This window comes from Choristoneura fumiferana, chromosome 11 (genome assembly GCF_025370935.1).
Source record: "Choristoneura fumiferana chromosome 11, NRCan_CFum_1, whole genome shotgun sequence".
Classification (NCBI taxonomy): Eukaryota; Metazoa; Arthropoda; class Insecta; order Lepidoptera; family Tortricidae; genus Choristoneura; species Choristoneura fumiferana.
Window position 1 is genome coordinate 10948790 of NC_133482.1, and position 23116 is coordinate 10971905.

At 37.2% G+C, this 23116-nt stretch overlaps 1 protein-coding gene across 1 annotated transcript in view; it reads right to left on the bottom strand.

Annotated features, from left to right (window-relative positions):
• The window catches only part of LOC141432787 (B-cell receptor CD22-like), a 98227-nt gene that overhangs the window by 17195 nt on the left and 57916 nt on the right, over positions 1–23116 (bottom strand). The window contains exons 3-6 of the mRNA XM_074094547.1: positions 7424–7633; positions 6943–7069; positions 3779–3975; positions 1144–1254 (exon numbers count right to left, since the gene is read on the bottom strand). Of these exons, the coding sequence (XP_073950648.1) occupies positions 1144–1254; positions 3779–3975; positions 6943–7069; positions 7424–7511 (523 nt within the window). The 5' untranslated portion in view covers positions 7512–7633. The remainder of the gene's footprint in view (positions 1–1143; positions 1255–3778; positions 3976–6942; positions 7070–7423; positions 7634–23116) is intronic.

Below are 23116 nucleotides of genomic sequence, written 5' to 3' on the forward strand. Positions count from 1 at the left end.
AATCAGCGCTGTGTGCATGCACGCTTCTGTGTGCATCCACAGCATACGCTGAGCTCAATCCATTTATATCACGCTTAGTTATGTTATAGTAGTTATTTGTACGTATAATGTGGAAAATATCTTCCTTTTATTAATAATACTAGCTTTTGTCCGCGGCTTCGCCTGCGTGGAATTCGGTTATCACGCGCTGTTCCCTCGGGAACTGTGCATTTTTCCGGGATAAAAGAAGCCTATGTCACTCTCTGGCCCATAAACTATCTCTATGCCAAAAATCACGTCGATCCATCGCTCCGTTTCGACGTGAAAGACGGTCAAACATATACACAAACACACACACTTTCGCATTTATAATATTAGTATATGGATTGTATCTTTTACTCTCAGTGTGCTAATAAAGACTTATTCTATTCTAATAATAAGAACCATTGAACTATTTAATTACTAGTATTCACCCGCGGCCTCACACGCGTACGTAAATCGTTAGATCCAGCAGTTGAATTGAAATTCCTGGATTGTACTAAACCGTGGGGATTACATCATGGTCTTTATGGACAGTACATTATAAACAACAGTGCCCAATTTAATGACTCTAAACCCAGCAGATGAGATTTCGAGATTTTACCCCGATCCCGTGGAAATATCGGGATAAAAAGTAGTATTTGTGTTATTCCAGGCATCCAGCTATCTAAATACTAAATCCATTGAGCAGTTTAAAGGCGAAGACACAACAAACAAATACATGTGCCCTTGGGAATCCCTAAAAATGACATCGTGGTAAATTTATGAAACATAAAAAACGCGTGCGCGTTGACGAGAAGGACTAAAAAAGCGACATCGATGCTATGCGACGCATGCGACGATGCTATGAATGCTAATGCGACTCACCATAACATTTTTCTATTCGTCTTATTACTATATGAAGAACTTCAAGAGAGCTAAAGGAATCTTCTAATGAAACAAAAAAGCATAGCAGACGTTCTTTGTTTAAAAAACTGTTCAAGATTACCTTACAGAGACCGCGTAATGATGTACATTTCTGTCTCCGAACCGATCATTTCCGGCGTGCTCCTTTAAAAGCAGGCTTGTACTCCAAACTGGTTAGACCACACATTGATTGATGGAAGATTGATGAATGAGTCTTACCTCCTATGACGAGGCAGCTCAGTACTAATGTATCGCCTTCGTGGTAAGGGCCGATCTTTTCCTCGACTTTGTTTCCGACTTCGTCGAAGAAGAAAGGCGGGCTAGGTAATACTGAAATGAAAAAAGTTTGTGATTAAAATGTAATTTAATACAAGATTTTTCCTGACTGTATGTTTTCAGGTAAACGTCCGTGTGCTCGACACGTTAAACCCCACTTAATGGCACCCTGCTGTGACTTTATTGTGAAAGATGACAATTATTGGGACAGTGGCGAGCATTCAGGCTCTGCACGCCTGTAATATATGAGAATCTGTGATAATTTCGCTATATATAATGTAAATAACGTTAAGTTTAAAAATAACCCGGGAAAAAAATACTATTAAGAATCCAACAAAAGTGAGCTGTAATTTCATTTCAATACTTTATGTGATTTACAAATTCCTAATGAATTATGACACTTTCATAATTGAATTATCAATAGAAATATTTAAAACGATTCTCTGATTTAGAGACCTTGCATAATATTCGGTAGTGCTGTAAGAACATATATTTTAATTGCAGAAAATTACACATATTCGAGCAAGCATTCTAATTTTCCGCTGTTTTAAAATGCAAATCATTTTGGCCCGACCGTCCCTCTTGGAGCAAAGTTTTTGGACATTCCCGCTTAAAATTGCAAATTTGTAATACTAAAATAATGAAAGCAAATATGAATTGCACCAGATTTCGATCACCTACAGTTTAAAACTTAAAATCTAGAAAAACTAAATGGAATACTTAGATGATTTTGCGTGAATCGGGGTCAAGTTAGTAAATTTTAGCGTTGTTATACAATCGTGTGACTTTTCTTAGCAGATGATTATCATATTAACGTAGAACCGATGCCCGCGATTTTGTCTGTGAAGAATTTATTTATCGCTTTACCGTGAGAGCTGGGGACCATATATATCCGTGAAAATACCATTTAAACAATACACTCTATCGAAGTTATAAATAGGAATAATAATGTGAAATGGTATTTTAAATTCAGCACAATTTTTCGCTACTTCTGAAACATGGTTTCATTGTTTTCCGAAATAAAAAGTACCCTAAGTGATAATCCAGACGAACCACACAGGTATATGTGTGATAATATCATTAAAGGAAGTAAAAGAGTATTTAAGGAAACATACAAACTCACTTTTCGATTAGAATCAAGACGAAGTTAAGTTAGTAAGTAACTTAGTTAAGATATACTTATTACTATTATTATTACATAACATCAGTGTCTCTGTTTCTTTCAAGCTGCGCTTTTTAGGGTAACCCTGTATGTTTTGACTCCCACGATACAGTCTTTCCCTAGTGTGAGTGTCGCCGAATTAATGTTTAAATTTGTTTCTGGTTTTTGGTAATATTTTTTTTTCATTTTTTTCATTTTCTTATCATTAGATAACCAAGGCGTGTAAACTATATAATATCGAAACTTCTTTAAAAATCGCCCCTTGTCAATCTCACTGCCTTATACGGTAATCGCTCTCAACACAAAGTTTAAAAGTAGAGCTATTAGTTCTTGACATGAAAGTTTCAATTACCAGCAGTGCTAAAAACATTAATCGTACAAATCAAACAAACCGACCCGTAAATAAACATCAGTCACTAGATGAATCCAATTCGTTTCCGGAATAACATTCCGAAGCACCTGCGCGTACAAAAAAAGCGATATTCATTCGTATTATTGATGTAATAACTGTCGAGAGTTCTTGTATAATTTTTAAATTATTAATGAGTTGTAATTATACGGACATGGCGTTAATGGGAGGGTCCCGACTGTGTATTTGACTTTAACTTTCGTTAGACAGTGGGGCGCTTTTGGTGGTCCCGTGTCCGTTATTTCACAGGCCAAAAAACTACTTCGCGGTCACGGCCGCGTCGCTTTGAATTATCTGTTAATGGAATATTTTGTATTGGCACGTGCAGACATGTTTTTAGGACTCCGTAACAAAAAATAAACTCTCACAGGGTCACTTTGTTGCCAGTTTGACTGACTGTCTATATTTCTATGACTTTCTATGTCAAAATTATAATTATGCTGATTTGGGACCATTTCGTGAACATAATGAGTATTTTTTATTGTTATCTTCTAGTTGTTTCTCAATGTTATGTCACGAATAAATGTTTTAGTCGACTGCCCGAAAGATGATTATTTCGTTCTTTCATCCAAAATCCTTTTTCTTAGGAACGCGTTGAGGTATCTAGTTGAATTTAATATCAAAGTTTGCCTTCCAAAAGAGCATTGAAAAAAAAAATGATTTTTAAGTTCTTGCAATTAAAATATACAAAACCTTTTGGAAGTATATTTTCAGCAACTGTATATATAATGGAAAGTATCGTAACCTAATAGCATAACATATCCTGGAATTGTTGGTTAATGGAGATAAATGTAGAAAAAAAAACGTTCATCCATGAAACAATTGCAAATTAGATCACATGAGAAAAATATTCTGGCGAAAGCCAATATCCCTAATAAATTTTATACTTTTGGGTCCTATGCTACATATAGTTACCTATTTGTTTGAGCGAATTGTATGTTCTAGCGTTGGAATATTGCCGTATGGTATGCCTCGTTTTAATTATACCAAAATAATCATTCACTCACCGACTATTGTTAAATTGACTCCTATATTCCGCGTAGGCGACAGAAGGAAGTCCACTCTGCAGTGGTAAAGCTCCTGGTCGTCCTCCCGGAGAGCGGACACCGTCAGAGTAGTCGGCTGCTGGGAAATGTTAGCCTTAAGTCTGCCCGTAGTGTTGAACGACTCGCTGGACCATTCAGAGCGAGAGCGGGCGTCGTAACTGAAAAAAAAAAAATAGTTGAGAACTCCTGGAAATAACGCCGTTGATCCGTTTAGGTACGTTGTCAGAAAAATACACTTGTACAATTTTGGGATTTTATATGCACGAGTGTCGATCCCGTGGGAATATCTGAATAAAGAAGCTTACATACACACTGGAGATTTCACGCCGAAATATGAGCTGAAGGCAAGTTTATTTACATTTGCTTGTTACTTATCTATTTTTAGCATTGTGATACAACAATACAATACAATGACTCTTTTCTTTATTGTACACCAGAAATAATAAGCGATACAGAAAACAGGCAACACACGCAGCATGGATTCCCTAAACCTATAAATGCAAAACATGTCATAATTCGAGGACATTTTTTCTGCAATCAAACCAATGTTCGTCTTACTATTTCCAGTGTATACATAACTTTCTTGATCTGAATAAAAAGTTTGTTTGTTTGTTTATACTCTTTATTGTACAAAAATGTTACATAAAAAAAGTATTGTTAAGTACAAAAGTATCTGTTATTTCGAAGATTCAGCTATCTACATATCAAATATTATCCAAATATATAGAGCCGTTTGAGGTTGACAACATGTACCTAACAAAGTTAAAACGTCTTAAGAATGATGTGTTAGTCACTTTGATACTATTTAAGAGTAAACCTTGTTGGAACAGGAAAGCAGGTAAAATCCATGTTTAAATGGTTGTAGCTGCACAAAACGCGTCATTTTGTGATATCCCGGGGGGCTTTTTACGCTACCTACTAAAGTTTTGGTGTTGATTTACCAGCGATGTCGTCATCAAAACAACAAAACACAAAACAAAACTCAAGTCTCCATTACTCTTAATAAGGCCTAACAACCCACTTTTGCAGAGAGTTAATTAATTATCGGGCTACAGAAAGTTTTTTAATAAGATGTGAGTTGAAGAGCTTTGACATACCTATGCGAAGGTACTTATGCCGCGTCCGTATTTTGATAATCTCGTAAAAATAAGATTTAGGAGTAATCTTTTTGATTTAGCAACACCAATACTTATTAGTATTATTGCACACCAAATTATGACAGTGAAATAAGATATTTATTAACGCACTATATTATATACCAACAATAAACAAAAATTACCTACGTCAGTATAAAAATTAAATAGCACTAAGTTACTCTACAAGTAAACCTAAATACTCGTAACTATAGGAATAACTAGCTTTTGCCTGCAACTGTGCCTGTGTTCGCGGAAACTTTGCCCGTTCACAGTGTAAAAAAGTCTCCTCTGTTAACCAGAGATAGCGTATCTTGCTATGTACAGTCACCAGCATTAATATCTGCCACAGCGGAGCGTGCAAAAATATCCGGCCCTAGAAATAGAGTCGTATCAGATATTTATGCACGCTTGTTGTGTCAGATTGGTACTGGTGACTGTTACGAGTATCATCATCATCATCCCAGCCTATATACGTCCCACTGCTGGGCACAGGCCTCCTCTCAGAACAAGAGGGCTTGGGCCATAGTTCCCACGCGGGCCCAGTGCGGATTGGGAACTTCACACGAGTACAAGAGAAAGATTTTTTAATAGGCTTCATTAATTCCAGGGAGAGGCATGTATGCCCATATATAAAAGAACAGAAACGAATTTTACCTCTTTTTATAACAGCATAGATAAGATAGACATAGATGAAACCGGTTAAGTAGCAAACTTTTTGTTGATTAATTTATCACTTAAATGGTGTACTCACTTCTTGAAAAGTAGTAGGTACCTACTAAAAGCAGGTTTCTTTCCGATGTACAGTCGAAACAGTTGTATCATGATTCACTGTGGAATTCCTTTGCAATACACGTCATAATAAAATCGCAGTTCGGAAAAATCTCTTTCGATTTTCGAGGAAAATCTGTGAGATTGTGGGAACTTTCCACGGTGGGTCATGCTTCGAGTGGTTCGATGTACATCATTGCCTATAGCGCATATCTTGACCTGCTTCATTTAGTTGTCCGCTATTCACACCCGCTTACACTATGTATATAAACACGATTATAAATAAACTACGTAACCTGCGAAACGTGTTTCACATTTAATCATATATCTCAATGATACAGGTTTTACCATTAGTTCAGCGAGCTATAAACTTTAATACAGTGTCAAACGCCGAGATCAAAGATATAACAAATTGTACGAGTGATCGAAGAAATGCTTGCCTCGATAGAGATCAGCTTCGTGTCAGCCTGATGCCTTCCAGATACACTTAGGAATGGCGGAAGTAGTGAAAATACTCGTGGTGAAATTTGGAAGTTTTTAAATAGACGTTAAGTTGAGTGACACAGGCGATAATAGATTTTCTACGCGGACACTATACGCAACCAATGTTCGTAACGTAACTGTTAACCCGAAAGCGAATTACGTTTTGATTGATTGCTTCTGTTTATAATCAGTCTTAGTGAAGGTAGTGAAATAAATAACGCGCTCTTCAATGGACTTCATTGCATATAAAATTCTTAAACGGCAGGGTACTCAAACGATGATTATGTCCATTTAAGCTGGGTTTTCGCATTACAAGTTTAATAACCAGAGTGGTAGCACACTGCGGGGCTTGACTGATATATCACATCATATATCGTAACCCCGTAATGTAGAGCTACTCGTACTTTGAAAATACGCTTCGATCCCAGCTTTGTTTATGAAATCTAGTGGAAATATGGAATATTACTACATTACCAGCCATTTCGGTGTGGAGAAATCTCATACCTTGGAGATGTACGATGATGTAATAAATCAGGTACAGTGATAAGCTTTAAAATTCATTGCTAATCTTTATGATTAGACAAGCTCTCATAAAGTTTACAACCGGTGTTGTTAATTTGGCTTAAGAAACCGGTCAGAGGGTATAATTTGTATGCTCATTTGCCAAGTATAGTAAGTTAACCCGAAAAATTGCCAAGAATAATACTTTGAATATTAGCAACGGTAATTGAGACTCACCTGTAGATTGGCGCATCGTTTTTGTACCAGACAAGCAGCATGAGTTCATCGGCCGCCGATTCAACAGCCGAATCGCAATGGAGTGTTGTGTTGTGGCCTTCGATGGCTTCCTGGTTCACCACCGGGCCTAAACCACGGGAAATCATGTTATTGTGTTTATGTGTGATCAATTGATTTGACAGCCTCGTTAACTCTTGTATTAGCTGACCACTCTTTTCAATTGACTGAATCATTAAATTGTTTATATCGAAATGACGGACACACTGAAGGTCTCATTTGCTTATGCGTAGCTCAATAGTAAAATAATTACGAAAGTAGAGCTGTTAATTGAACGTTTACTTGACAGGCGGCGAATGGGTTAATGTGGTCGTGAACTGACATTAATTAATTACGAAGGGAAATAGATTTTCGCCAGCTTTTAGTTAATGTTTGTAGATAATCCCGTTTAGATATTTAATTGTTTACGTATACTAATACGGACCGTCAGTTTCAGGAGAAAATGTGTGGGCGTCTGTACAGATCAGCAGCAGTAGTATTAGCGCCGGGGTGACGCGCATCCTATGGTCCATCCATGCTCCCACGCTGCTCTCTCATTGGCGGAGGGCGCTGCGCTCTGTGCATCTAGTGCTTGTTGCGCCTACGAGAGGTTTACCTTAGACCTCTGAACGTCATCTCTGTTGTGGACGTAGCACTGTAACAAAGACACAAAACCATGTTAGTATTAACTCTCGTAGGTTCATTAGACATTATTTAAGAATTGGTATATCGGCAAAGTCGCTCAGCAGCAGCTTGATACGGAAACAACCTTAGCATGACAGTATCTCTGAATTTATTTGGAAATTTATTCACTATTTTCCATTGATATATTAGATATTTCCACAATAAGCATACAAAAACAGATATCATTTTAGCAGGCTATGCTCTGCCAATAAATTATCATACATTTAGATATTTATAATCTCAATGTAATAATTATATTAAAAGTAAGCATAACGCTTTAGCGATAATCCCCGTATTATGAGCTAAGATCGAATTAGATAACAGAGTCACGAACTACTATTGTTTGTAAAACTGAGATTAGCATAATAACGGCTGTAGAAACTTTAATATGAATTAATTAACGGCAAGTATAGAAAAGAAATTGTGACACATTCCTGCATAGAGACGTCGTTGTTGGAACACGCCTTGAACTTTAATCAAGGTCGGAATTTATGTGTTTTGGTCATTCTCTAGATTTGTGTACTCCATCTTGTTCTGTATTTTTTTTCTGTAAATCCGAGAAAGTTACTTCTTACTGCACAAAGAGAGTGAATTACAACAAGCTTTTATAACTATAACCAGTGCCTAACTCTCTCCGGTTAAATACATTTTTGATGGTAAGTTAATTTGTAATCAAAATTTTACCTAACAGGAGATTTGACGGCTGGTTGGATATCAGTTATAGTTAAAGTAACTTGGCAGAACTCCAAAGTCCTTTAGTTACAGCGTCGCTTTATACTTAAGTGACAGCTAGAATTTGTATTTGTACAGTAAAGTCGAATTCCAAAGATATCTTTACACTTTACCTTCTCGCTGTCACTACGTGTTTGATCTTTTGTATGAAATTATCAGAAGGCGTAAAGTAAAGGTACTAAAGTAAAAATTGTATATTTTTTATCGAGGGACTAAAATATACCCTAGGTGGTTAGTCTATTTATCCGAGGGTTTATAGTTACTTTTAGTCTCGAGGTGAAAACTCTATTTTTCACTTCGATTGCGAGAAACAAATAGTCAGCTTAGTACAAAAAGATTTACTCAATCAAAAAATAAAAATAAATCTTTCTAGATTTCGGCGGCACAAGATTAATATCAATTATGTCTTTTGCTTTTTGCTGGACATCATAATTTTCACTATCACTTGACGACATTATGAGAATAATCAATTTGTTTTAATCGTTTACGATTTAAGCTCTACAACAATTTCAAAGATTTCGCGGTAAGTATTTTTTCGATTTCTTCCAACCAGACACAGATATAACAAAATCGCATAGGCGAAATGGTCCATACACAAACTGGAAAAAATAGAATGGCGCCACCTTCTATGCGGGAAAAGCATAGAACTAAGACCACGTAGACTAAGAACGTAACATTTGCGTCACGAAAAATGGTCCACACACAATCTTATTTTTTTGCAAGTACTGGCTGTTTGAGTTTATCTAAATCACTCAAAGTAAATAAAAAAAATAGTTACTTTTACTCCCTAGGGACTAAAGTACTAACTTTACTCCCGCCTCGTATGGCTATATTGACCTGCTTTTAAAGCATGAGAAGTGAAAAATATCCACGACCCGAGAACAAGGATTCATATTATTCATACAAAAATATCTGCCCCGGCCGGGGATCGAACCCGGGACCTCAGGCTTCGTAGTCAGGTTCTCTAACCACTTGACCATCCGGTCGTCAGATTATATTGTTCTTATATTCACCCAAATTAGATCTGCGCTGCGTTGCCGTAATAGGTGGAAACAGAATTGTTTTCAGTTTATTGCATGTTACAAGAAGAATGTGCTTCTAATTGGTTGAAGTGTTCTAGTGTGCGCGTGACACCACTCGGTGTCACTTTCACGTGCTAGGACGACGTACGGGCACTTAAACGCTTCTTGACATGGCTATGGATGCTCGGGGCTACCTTAGTGTTTTCTGTAACTAGTGAGAAAATGTGCAATGCAAAAGAGGTGATCAAGGGAGGTTCGAGGTTAGTTTTTTTTCAAGTTTTTCGTATGCGCGTATGTAATATGTAAATTGTCCGCCTCCAAATAAAAAAAAATCCGACAGTTTTTAGGATTCCGGAGCCAAAATGGTAAAAAAGGAACCCTTATAGTTTCGCCATGTCTGCCTGTCTGTCTGCCCGTCCGCGGCTTTGCTCAGGGACTATCAATGCTAGAAAGCTGATATTTTGCATGTAAACTATGCCGACAAAATGGTACAATAAAAAACAAAAAAAAATTTTTTTTTAGGATATAGATAGACGTAGGTAAGTGGGGGTGATTTTTTTCTCATCCGACCCTATAGTGTGGGGTACCTATCGTTGGATAGGTCTTATAAAACCATTAGGGGTTTGCTGAAAAGATTTTTTGATTTATTGATTTTTTTGCGAAATATTTAACTTTAAAGTGCAAATTTTAATTAAATCTAAACCGGTGGATGGAAAAATTTGAAAAAATTCAGGATGGTAGTAAGTATATCAAACTTTCAAGAAAAACTATAACGGCTAAGTTTGTTTGTTTGTTTATACTCTTTATTGTACAAAAAGGAAAAACAAAAAGTTTGCTTGAGAATTATTAGTAGTTTTACCTACTCTTAAATAGGAGCCTAAGGTATAAAATATACTAAACTTGGAAGATTCCGTATAAAAGAGGAACTCCTTAGAAAAATATTACTTGATTTTTTCGTAATGGCTACGGAACCCTATTTTGGGCGTGTCCGACACGCTTTTGGCCGGTTTTTTTGTATCTGATTGAGGGGAAATTTGCTGTAGGTACTTTGTGTAACTATAACAATACCTACTTACATGTTTTCTAGTAGTGAAATTCTGGTGGTCCAGCCAGGTCTCCTTTTGAATAACAATGAAAAGCGAGAAATGTACAGTCAGCAAAAAAGTAAGCAACTTAATCAAGAAAAAAATTACCTAGATACCAATAATATTTACCTAAAAAAGTTACACGTGTTTGGCCAAAAAAATATGCCTAACAATAACTTTCTGTGTTTTTGTATACCGAATTATTTATGTTAAGTACTTGTTTTCAATAATGCACTATGCAATTGTACACTATTTTCTGCAAATAAATGACTTATGACTTATTACTTAATGCTTAATTAACAGAAAAAAATAATACCCCAATTATAAATATAAGTTTGTACATAGTATATTTGTATGTAAAATATCAAACAGATAAGTCTTATGTTATGCATTAAGTAACATGAAAAATGAAAATATGATTGATGTCACTGGCAGAATGGTAATAGAAATTTAAAAAACGAATAAATAAATGGAACTAATAATACGACGAAACGGTTCGAGAAAAGATAGGTAGTGCTCCGCTTTTTTTTTCGTCTTGGCGGGGGCATTTGTGCACCCAAATAATGTTTTCTCAAACATGACATGAAATATTGACGTTGTGTTACAAATAATAGGCTGAGAAGTATCGCGCTGCAGGCTCTGTGACTCGGCAGCTTGCGCGCGGTCAGTCTAGCGGCCTGCTAAGAGATTTAATTCATACAACCTTGCAGGCTGCTGGCCAGCAATACGACCGTCTTTTATTTCAACGCGCGCTCTGCACGATATTTTGTGATATAATCTAACTGACGGACTGTACTTAGGTAATTTTATTGGGTATCGAGTGACATATTCAGTAACTCTTTAAGAATGTGTAGTAAGTCATCAAAAAAATAAAAAGTAAAAAGTGGGAAATTTTTCAACGTGTCCACAGTGGTGTACTGACGGACTGAATACCTTTTTACCTAGTGGCCAACGAAATTGAGTAAAAATGTATTTGTTTTAAAGGAAATAAAAAATTTATTTCACGGTTGATTGAAAATTAATCTGGTTTTCAGGGCTAAACTAAAACAAAGTTTTACACTGTGTTACACCAGAGTTGCATCATCGAATTATCGTTTAATTGTGACAACTACCACATTGCAAAGTTATAAGTTGCGAAAGTATTAGAAGTTATGAACAATGTCAACGCAAGTTTCCAACGGCGCCGGGCATATGACAAACACTTATTGCCACCAACACTCGAGTTAAGCACAAGTCCAATTAAACTCATCACCGTTTGGGAGTAAGACCGTAGAGTCCATAAATTAATAATATAACAATAGTTTTAATTTCTATATGTTGCGCGTTTAGATTGCGGGTGTAAGTGGCACTAATTAACATTTGTTGTGGACGTCGTGGCGTGGCCATGTTGATAGATGTTCTGACTTCATCTATCAAGTACACAATGAGTCATTATATATTTTTGGAGATTGTGTGTGAATAATTGATCAGGCCTACGGTTTTTGGTCAGAATCATTGGGCAACTTTTTGTTGCTTAAAAATTTAATAGCTCTATTTGTCGCATATAACGTATTGGAACCATTAGATCTGGCAATCGAGTTAAGCCTCTATTTATAAAATCAGGAATTTTTAGGCTTCTAAGATATTATTAAATTCCTGTAGGAATTCTCAAAAAATAAATCATGATGTGCTATGATGAATTTGTGTGATGTAAGGCAAGACGTGCATTTATATTCAATTTATTAATTGTGCAGGTACCTATTGGAAGTCATATTTTACAAAAAAAAAATCTTTGACTTTGATCTTCAATCACTTACACGAAAAAGAGCAGTGGAAAACTTTATGTCTCGTCTTAGCGGTAATAATTTTTAATTTTGCACTCATAAGTATAGGTACGTAGTTCTGATCCAGTGAGAATATAGGAATAAAGATCAATAGCCTATTGTTATTCCAGAGATCCAGCTATCTACACACATATAATTCAATTCTGCCCAGCGTTTTAGTGTGAAAGAATAACAAAACACGCTCATAAATTTTCGAATTTCGTCGATGATACTGCAATGCCGCGTAACAAAATGTGGCTAAATAATCTATAATACAAAAGTAAACCGCCAGAACAGGACAAAAAAAACGAGACAGAGCAGGATGGCGCTCTACAACACCATTTTGACACGTTTCTCCCAAACAACGCATTATTTCTCTAGAATTCTAAAGCAATTCGATTCTTTGACCTTGGGAATCGCGAAAAACTTGAAAAAATATGATATTGGGTGTGTACATTTTGTATATTAAGCAAAATAAAATCACAAGTTCGAATTTCGAGCCAAAAACGAGCGATCTATTATCTATGCCAGTGTTGCCATTCAGGGAAAAATAAATCTATTCATTATCTTGCATTGCAGTCTGTAAAGCTCTTTACCCATTCATTGCCGCGCACCAGATTACGCTGGGCTTAGAGTCGTGAAAATTGGTATGTAGATAGCTGGATGTCTGAAATAACACATAGGCTACTTTTATTCCAATATTCCCACGGGATAGTTGTTCTTACACAACACCTCAATGAAGATTACGATATAAATTTTGGGATTTCCCACAGGAATTTTGTAAAATCCCGGAATTTCAATTGTAACTACCAGATCGAATAGTTTACGCGTGCGAAGCTTAATATCTGACTAGATGCTATTTTTTCAGGGCAGCGTTGAAAATAAATAATTATCTTTGTGTTTATATTCCTTTACCAGCCTCTGCTATTTTTGTGGGTTACGCGGAATCAGCCATTGTTGGTTACGCGGCATTGCAATATTATTGAAGATTTGTAAATTATACAGGATCAAACGCATTCGTGTTTCATTCAAAACCTATGCAGGTATATAGTTTCTTGTGAATACTTAACCTCGGTGATACTGCAATACCGCGTAATTAGCATTTTCCATAAGGTATAATTATCATTGTCAGAACAGTACAATGTTAGTACTGTTAGTACAGTGAAAATTATACCTTATGGAAAAAGCTAGTTACGCGGTATTGCAGTATCACCGACGTATGCGTTGTTCTTGTATGTGTGTGAAGCTTTTTCCGTAGTATCTTTCGTGACGTCAGATGTGTCAAGAACTTTAACTGTTTTAGCATGTGCATAAAGATTTTTAATAAGTTACCTAAAAGCTTAAAAGAGCTACCTCTAAATAGATTTAAAAATGCACTAATTAAGATCTTTATTCAAAAATGTTATTATAATGTGAAAGAATTCTTCTCTCAAGATATGTTTTAATAATACCCAAATATTTGCATGCTAGTATTATTTAGTATAAATAGCAGAATAAGTTACTTTATTGTCACATACCACCTAAGAACACCGATGTACCTACTTATTCTATGCCTCAGTTCTATGCAAATAAACATTCTATACTATTCTATTCTAACTCAGGAAATCAGAGTATCACTTTGCCATATGACTTCGTCATCGAAAAGAATCCCTTTGATTCGTAGTGGCATGATTAATACAGGCACCATTTTGAAGAGCAGCTTCAATATTTGGTGGGAAACGGCGAGGAAAAACAAGCACGAAATTTCAGGTAAATATTTAGCTTGCGTATATATTGTAGGCACGATGTGGGTTTGGAGTGACATTTATGGACGATATTTGTTTGAAAAAAAAAAATCCGCCAAAATTGTAAATTTTACATAGTATTAAATAAAGTCACGTCCCGCCCTCTGTACGCTTAGATCGTTACAGATTTCACCATCAGGTAGATATTTTTTATAACCCTTTTTTATATATGGTACATATACTAGCAACGAGCCCCGGCTTCGCGCGGGTATAGTTTTTGGAAAATGGAAATGAAAAATGTTAAGTGCCTTTGAAATTAAGAACTTTTTTGGATATTGTATCCGTGCGAAATCGTGCCAGGTTGCTAGTTAATTAAGATTGGTTTTTTGGAATCTTTTTGTATTTTTTATTTCAATTCAAAATTTTTTTGTTACTTTTACGGTCATCCCGTAAAACCTATATCGAAAATACAAACTGAAATATAGATGCACAGAAAAACCAGAAAAATAAGACCAGCGCTGGGAATCGAACCCAGGTCCTCGGCATTCCGTGCCGTGTGCTATACCGCTACACCACCGCAGGACAACGATACAGACACGAATTTCTCCTATGCACCTCATATCTCAGCTTGTGTTGTTTCTTATTTAGCCACTTAAGCAGCGACACTAGCGACATCTATGCCGTAGCCCTCATCGAGAAACTTTTCGGCACTCCATCGGAACTAACCGCGCACCCGGACAAGAGATATCGTTATTAAGCAATCAAATTAAGATTGGTTTTTTGGAATCTTTTTGTATTTTTTATTTCAATTCCAAATTTTTTTTTTTTTGTATTTTCGGTGCTAGTTAATTTCACATTTTTTTTTCTTTAGCTTCTCTGCTAATAACACCACAGTCCACAATCGCGTTAGCTGTCTAATTTACATAATGCATTCATTATAGTGGCACACCCGAGACTTAAGTCAAACCCAACAAACACATACGGTCAGAAATATGCCAAGTCAGGAAAAGTAAACAAAATATTCAAGATATAGCAAAAAATATTCGAAAATACCCATGAACATAAGGATGGCGCATTCTCGCCCAACGTATTGGAGTCATTAATCCAGCGCGAAAATGCAGCCAGCCTTCCGCAGGGACACAAGACTTGGACGAATCCATATCCATACTAATATTATAAATGCGAAAGTGTGTGTGTATGTTTGTCCGTCTTTCACGTTGAAACGGAGCGACGGATCGCCGTGATTTTTGGCATAGAGATAGTTTATGGGCCAGAGAGTAACATAGGCTACTTTTCATCCCGGTAAAATGCACAGTTCCCGAGGGAACAGCGCGCGATAACCAAATTCCACGCGGGCGAAGCCGCGGGAAAAAGCTAGTTGAATATAAGTATATTGTTTTTAGGATAGTTTTTACTTCAATTGAACTTTCTGAAATAATGCGTTTGCTAAATATTCATTGATTCTAGCAATAGCAATGGGTAAGACCTTGGTAAGTCCCGTATTTATGATGTTTTTGTGCTGTTAAATGAAGACAAAAAATATTCTTCTTTTAAACTTTGGTTATTAATTGACCTAAAGTCGTATAAGGCTGTGATTGACAGATAACATAAAGCTTATCACGCTTACAAGCAGGCACTTAATTTGTAGCCGGACATTGTGTTTATCGATGTATTGACATAAGATGTATCTGGGTCCCGTACACAATGGACAGTTTGATAATCCCCATAATACTCACTAACACCAGCACTGGGTTGATATTTATTGATGCTTATTCCACTTTCACTTACTTAACGGTCATTCATTACCTTCTTCATTATTACTTTGTTGAGCTTAACAAACTTTTTTTCTCTATCTGTTTCTCTGCTATTTGCATTTGCCAGACATCAACATGCCAGGCAACATTTTATGAATTAATCTGCTTGCATTACGAATTGAAAAGCCAACATAGATATTTATCTAGTTCTTAACCTACGCAGACAAACGAGGTGACTTTAGGGACAAAAAGTATTTCATCATCATCCAAAACTAAATACATCCCACTATTGGGCACAGACATCCTCTCAGTATTATCATAATCAGTCATTTATTCGCTGTAAACATGGTGTTAAATGCTATGGTGTACATTTTGAATCATCGTTAGCCTTAGCTTCTTTTTCTTTTAAATGGTTACGCTCTCGTCAGAGTGGTCATGGTCTTTGCTTGAAATGAAAATCAATGGTAACCTTCATGATAACTGTTTTTGGAAAGTGTGGTAGTTTCCCCATGCTGGAGTCTGGAATTCGTATTTGGCAAAGAGAACGCTGCTGTCCAGTTTCACACGAGGTCTCTTAGTCGCCTTTTACGACACCCACAGACTGAACCCTGTGTTACCTACGTATATTATATGCTTATAAATTTTCTACTAACTGATCTGTGATAAACACGTGTCTAACTGCTTGGTATGGACTTCCTCTACTACACCAGAGCTGGATCTCACGTGGACCTGGTGTGATTACAAACTTTACACCGACACAAATACCTACATTGTTTCACAGAACCACGAGATTCTACACAATGTTTTCCTCCACCGGAAAGCTTATGGTAAATTCCAAATGAAGTTTCGCACATACTTTGAAACACTTAGGTGCGAGGCCGGGTTCGGATCCACTCATTTTAAATTCGCGATAATCCTAATACGTTGCCTATATTGAACCGGTTTTAGAAGATACCATATCGGTATTTCCGAATATCAATTTCGGTACCGCACCGTCCAAGTCGTTAGCATTATACCTTGACCTCTGAACAGGATCCACAGGTTTTGTATATTTAATTACAATAAAAAAAAAATTAAGCTTGCCAAATGGTAGCAATTTGTACTTCCTACATGGGAATTTAGTCTGTGGGAGTATTAAGATAAGTTTTATTATTGTTGTAAAACATCAAAGCTTACAAAAGTGGATTACCTACCCGATTAAGGATTAAACGTAGCGAGTCATTAAAATACAAGCCGACTGTTAGCGCTTACCCTTACAACGTTGAGATGAGAAAAACACGTATAATTCGAAGTTTTATCGTCCATACTATAATGAGATATCAATGTGCGTGCAGGAGGTAAGGTAGACGTCCGAGTGCTGGTCATTGTACCAGTAGCTGCCATCTTATGTCATTAGGTATCAATAGAGACGGCAGCAAGGTAGCATCTATTTTTTTTATTAGTATGTCAAAAACTACGGCATTTAATTCACTTTTCAGCGTTGGTAAGTTTGCGAAAAAATGGGTGTGCAGATGATTTTTTCTTTGGACGTTAAAAATAAATTTAAGATACTTATCAATCTAAGCTGAGCTCATAAGCTCGAACCTTCAAGCAAGCAAGGCAAGAGGCTCAGCAGTGGAGAGTAAGCTGGAGTAGGAACTAACGTCTTTTCCGTTTATGTGCTTGCGGAATATTTTTTTAGTGTTGCTGTGTATAAAATAATTTATTGAATCAGGCGTTACTTTGTGGAGGTCCATATCAATGAACTAGAATAATTTCCTTGCTCACCCGCGACCTTAAGATAGCTAAGCTTATACAAAATATGCGTGTTCATGCAGTTCCTCCACCTCCACACTGTAAGAACACACACAAATCACACAAACACATCTATCACCACCACCACCACACTACACTGACGCGTTTCGAACTCAACCAGAGCTCATCTTCAGAGTGACACAACCGTACACCATGCTACCAGTTGTTAGACTAACGAACCACAACCACCGCTTTAATTTGTCACTGTAACTCCCCAAATACCCACATATATTTTATGAAACAAAAACAAAACTACCCACAAATTATTAATATTTTTTAACCGTCCTTCAAAACTACCTTGATGTTTATTTATTTACTGTCAAGGCATGTTTTATTAACTACCATTGCTGAAATTAGATCCAAGCCGTAGCAAGGGAGATGAAACTAAAAAAAAAAAAACTTTGTTTCGCAAGATATACAAGTATGTGTATGATTGCGTCGTTTGTATAGGCAAGCGTCTTTCTTAAGTAGATTATATTTCAATTATGCTAAACAAAAGGTCAACGTGTTGCTGTTTATGGAAGCATAGATAGATAGGTATATAAACATGTCCTTTCCTTTAACTACGATTTAATGAAATAAAAAATATTCATCAGCAGTTAGGAACATAAGACAAGAATTTAGAATACTACGTGCATGTAAGGTTACATGATGATTGATTGAGATACTTAAAAACATACTTTTTTGTAAATGTATGTTTAAAAATGTGAGAACAGGCCTAGCAGTTGGAATCTTCTTCGGGCTGAGAAAAAAAACAGCACCGCAAAAAAGGTTATGGGTCTTTCGTAGTAAATATTATTTTGTACTATGAGTTTTCAAAGAGATGCGAGTATGAACAATAAGAGGGACACGTTTTACATACGCTAGTACCTACAAGTGTTGGTAAAACACGGTAAATCCAGTTGGCTAACCACTTCGTTATTACGTAGCATTAAAGCGATTCCCAGGTATTTTCCTATTTGAAGTGGTAAATGGGGTTAGTAAATATCACATTCGTTTCTCAGGAGTTCGAGGCAATCGTTGGTCCTTGTCAAACTTACGCAACGTGAAAGGGATACGAAGGATTGGCTAGTAATGGTGTTAAGCAGTCTCATGCGGGCAGCCGTGACCGTAGGTTTCTACCACATGTTATGTGGGACACTGCTTGATTGCCTTTATCTATACCTGTGAATTATACATAGGCTGTCTAAGCTTTGTACCTAATTAACCTTATAGGGTGTACACGGCGTATTTTTTCGAAACGCTCGTTTCGTGTACACAAGCTGATACAAAAGTTACTGAATCTCGTTTGAAGGACGCGTAATTTACGCCTAAAATACGACGTGTGCAAGGCCCATAAAAAATCACTTTTGGGTAACTATTTCAACACTCGGGACTTATCGCTCTATACTCGTACTAAACGAGTAATAACTACCTCGACGTTGTTGGGTGTTTCACCAAAAAATCATCAAAGGAGGCCGAACAAAGTATGGAGACCTGTGTTCGTGTGTAATAGATTCTTCAATTTATAAAAAACAAACACTTTTTCATTTCAATTCCGTTGCTTATAATGCCCATAGACACAATAAATAAATAAATGCTATAAAATTGGCAAAGAGCTGGCTTTAAACTAGCAAACTGTCGAAATCAAATAAGAACCGCAACGAGCATAGTTTCCAAATTCAATCGGAAAGGGCAAGGCAATGTGGTCGCGGTTGCGCTATGGCCTGCGATAGAACATTAAGCCAACCGGAGACGACGAGCTTACCTTTCTACCAAAAGTAAATACTAGCGAGCGTGAGACTACTGCTAGGCGCAACTTTACGAAGGTTCATCATCATCATCATCATCCCAGCCTATTTCCGTCCCACTGCTGGGCACAGGCCTCCTCTCAGAATGAGAGGGCTTGGGCCGTAGTTCCCACGCGGGCCCAGTGCGGATTGGGAACTTCACACATACCATTGAATAACTTCACAGGTGTGTGCAGGTTTCCTCACGATGTTTTCCTTCACCGTAAAGCTCGTGGTAAATTTCAAATGTAATTTCGCACATGAATTTTACGAAGGTTCATTAATTGTGAATAGTTTTTTTTATCTGAAAGAGTATACTTCTGATATATAAGTAGTTCCATTGTCACCAAGGCAAAAATTGTAGGTAGTATAGTAATTTAGGTATGTATATTTTGTAGTAGGTAATTCGTACAATATTATCACCTATAGCCTTTACCTGCGTCTTCGCTCGCGTTAACCATTAGATTTGGTACTTGAATTGAAATTCCGGGGTTGTTTTAAATTCGCACGAAGATTCCCAGAACACTGTGGTCTTCATTTATGTTGTTTGATAAAAATCTGTGTAAGTGTGAGTGTGTGATAATGTGCGTGGTGCTCTAGCTAGTTTTTGACAACAATACAAATTTTTAAGACTGAACCCCAAAAATCGATACAGTGAATTAGCAAAAAACAACGACATTTTGACATCAACAAATAATTGTTTTTGACATTTTTGTCCTTACGTGCATAGAGACGCCAAGACGCACCTAAAGACAATTCGTATGTGCACGCTGCCCGCACAGCGCACATCGAAAGTTACCAGTTTGTTTTTAGAGAAAGAAGAGCGCATGGCACCTCCGCTTAACTTAGAGCTCTAAGTCTACGTCGGACTTAGGTCAAGATGTCCGTGAATAGTTCTGACATGCCGAGCAATCTTCTAAGTTTACAAAACGATCCTAAAATACAAAACGATCCTAAAACCAGTATGGACGTACGGCCTTCAACTGTGGGGTGCTTGTAACTCCTCCATCGTGCGAATGCAGAGAATGCAGAACGTAATCCTTCGAACAATCAGCAAGGTTCCCTGGTATGTGACTAATGCTGAGATCCATGAACATCTGGAAATGCCCACAGACCCCACAGTGAGAGAAGAAATTACTAGCATTAAGACTAGATACAGGGGACGGATCGAGACCCACCCCAATAACCTTGCGCGACAGCTCACAGTTACCCGCTACGTTAAAGATAAGACATTCTATGATGTAATGAATTATGAGTAGATATGTCCTCGCTGGGGGACGCACTCTGAATGAAAGAAGCATGCACCATATCTGCTAAAAGTGATTGCACTGATTGCAGATCATTATAACAAAAAAAAAGTTTACTTAATGAATTAGGGGAGAAATCATTGTAAAGAATAGCTAGGTAGTTGATTTATATTAAAGGGTAGGTTAAAGGGTAAGAAATAAGTATCGTAATATATGGACACTATTCGCTTTTAGGCTTTTGCCTTTTTACCCGACTGTCCGAAGGGACACTCCTTGGGTAAAAAAAAATAACTCAGCTGTCTAGAACTCTGTTAAGTAACTTAAAGTTAAACAAGAAGGGAATTTTTGAGCTGCTCATAGTGGTCACTAGTAGTGGTAGTGGTCATTTAAGTTACTTAACAGAGTTCTAGTCTATAGATTACTGGACTTGTTTAATATTTTTAAGTTTTTTAATTGATGTAGTGCTTAAGACATAGACGAAAGACACCAATTATCTCGGAAACTAATTGATCGCACTGAAAGTTCTTTATTCATAGCTAAGTTTGTTTTTAGTACAGTTTAACTACATTATGCCGTCATTGTTTCTATTTTTTCTTGATGTGTTCTTTTTAAAGTACGTAAGGACTCACGACGTTAGAGATAAGAGCAAGGTGTCCAAAATTATACGACGCAGTTCATAAAGTGGCAATTTGTTTACCTGTGCGACGTCAGCTCAATACCCAAGTGAAATTCAAATTCAAATTCAAAATTCAAATTCAAAATTAAATTCAAAATTCAAATTCAAAATTCAAATTCAAAATTCAAATTCAAAATTCAAATGATTTATTCAGTAAATAGCCGCAATGGCACTTTTACACGTCATTTTTTTAACTACCAGCTCTTTCGGAAAGACCATCATTGCCAAGAAGAATGCGCCGCAAGAAACTTGCAGAAAGTCATTTCATAAAATATAATTACCAATAAGTGCTGTTGCACTACAGCATAAGCTGATTTAGTTAAACTGTCTACAAGGTATTGTATGGACACAAACCATTTGACTCGCTACGCCGTTATAACATAAGTTTATTACCCACGTTTGCGACTTTCACAGTGACTGTAGAGGACTGTTTGCCGTGAGCAAGGTAAATTTTGCGAGGCCAACGATGGCATACCACACATTAGATGGAGGATTTTTAATGAGCAAAAAACGAGTAACTTTTGAGGCGCGAGCCCCTTGGCCTACGTCGCCTACGCCTAGCACCGCCTCTGGGTTTTCGTGGTGCTGGCACAGTTTAAAGCCGAGTTTAGACTTACAAGAATAATCGTGCAAGTTGCATTACATTGCGGCGCTCGATTGACCGCTATAAGGGCCAATCAACTATTTTACCGACACTTTGGGCGTGTCCTGCGTTACCAAAATTGTCTCCTGCGTTACCAAAAAATCGTACTTCCAACAAGATATTTCACGGTTTTATAGGTTGAACTTACGTAGGATGGCATGTATTCATGTACACCATCTATTAAATTACAGAAAAAACATGTTTACTTACAAAAATCTGCAATTGTTTGAAAAATGTCGTGGACAGATTAGTGTGGGTAATAAAGTTTATTGACCCATAAACCCGTAGGCCTCGCAATGTAATACAACTTGCACGATTTTTCTTGCAAGTCTAAACTCGGCTTAACAAAGGGAAAACTTGCTATACTATGGTGCTGGTGTTAATTGGGTTTGTGTGACGTTTATGTTGACTTGTGTGGAACTAGAGTAGTGGGGCTTGCATGAAAATAATATAAGTGTAGCGCAAACGTAGTTGCTTTGTACTTGTGGTAGCGGAATATTGAGATAAAAGGTTGTGGTTTATTGATAACAAATCTGCGCACAGTGTCTGAAAAATCAACTGGGGTATTGTGATATTGTACTGTGTAAGTTTTTACGAAGTGAAACCGTCGTAGCCTAGTGGTTTGAACTATGGCCTCTCAAGAGGATCGTGGGTCGTGGGTTCAATCCCGGACTCGCAATTGTGAGTTTTTCAGAATTAATGTGCGATATTTAATTTGAAATTTACTACGAGCTTTACGGCGATGGAAAACATTATAAAGCTGCACACACATTGGTCCAAACAAACGCACTGGACCCGCGTGGGAACTATAGCCCAAGCCCTCTCATACTAAAGCTACGTCCACATTTGTACCATTTTGTCGTATCGTATCTCCGTCGCGTATCAAGATCGCTAGTGTGGACGCAAAAACAGCGTGATCATGCGGCGCCCCGTATCTGCTGGACTACTACGAAACTCGAAACTCGAAGTTCGTGTCTTACCGTCCCTCTCACTGTCATATTAAATAGTGTCAGAGAGACCGCACGACACGAACTCCGAGTTTCTAGTTTCGTATTAGCCCTGCTGATCGCTCGGGAAGGATGTTGATACGCGTATATTATATACCCCCCGCACTCATAATCGGATACGCGTATCAAGATCTGTAAGTATGGACGTGTTTTGATACTGTAGCACGATACGAAGTTATGATTTGATACGCGGTACGCC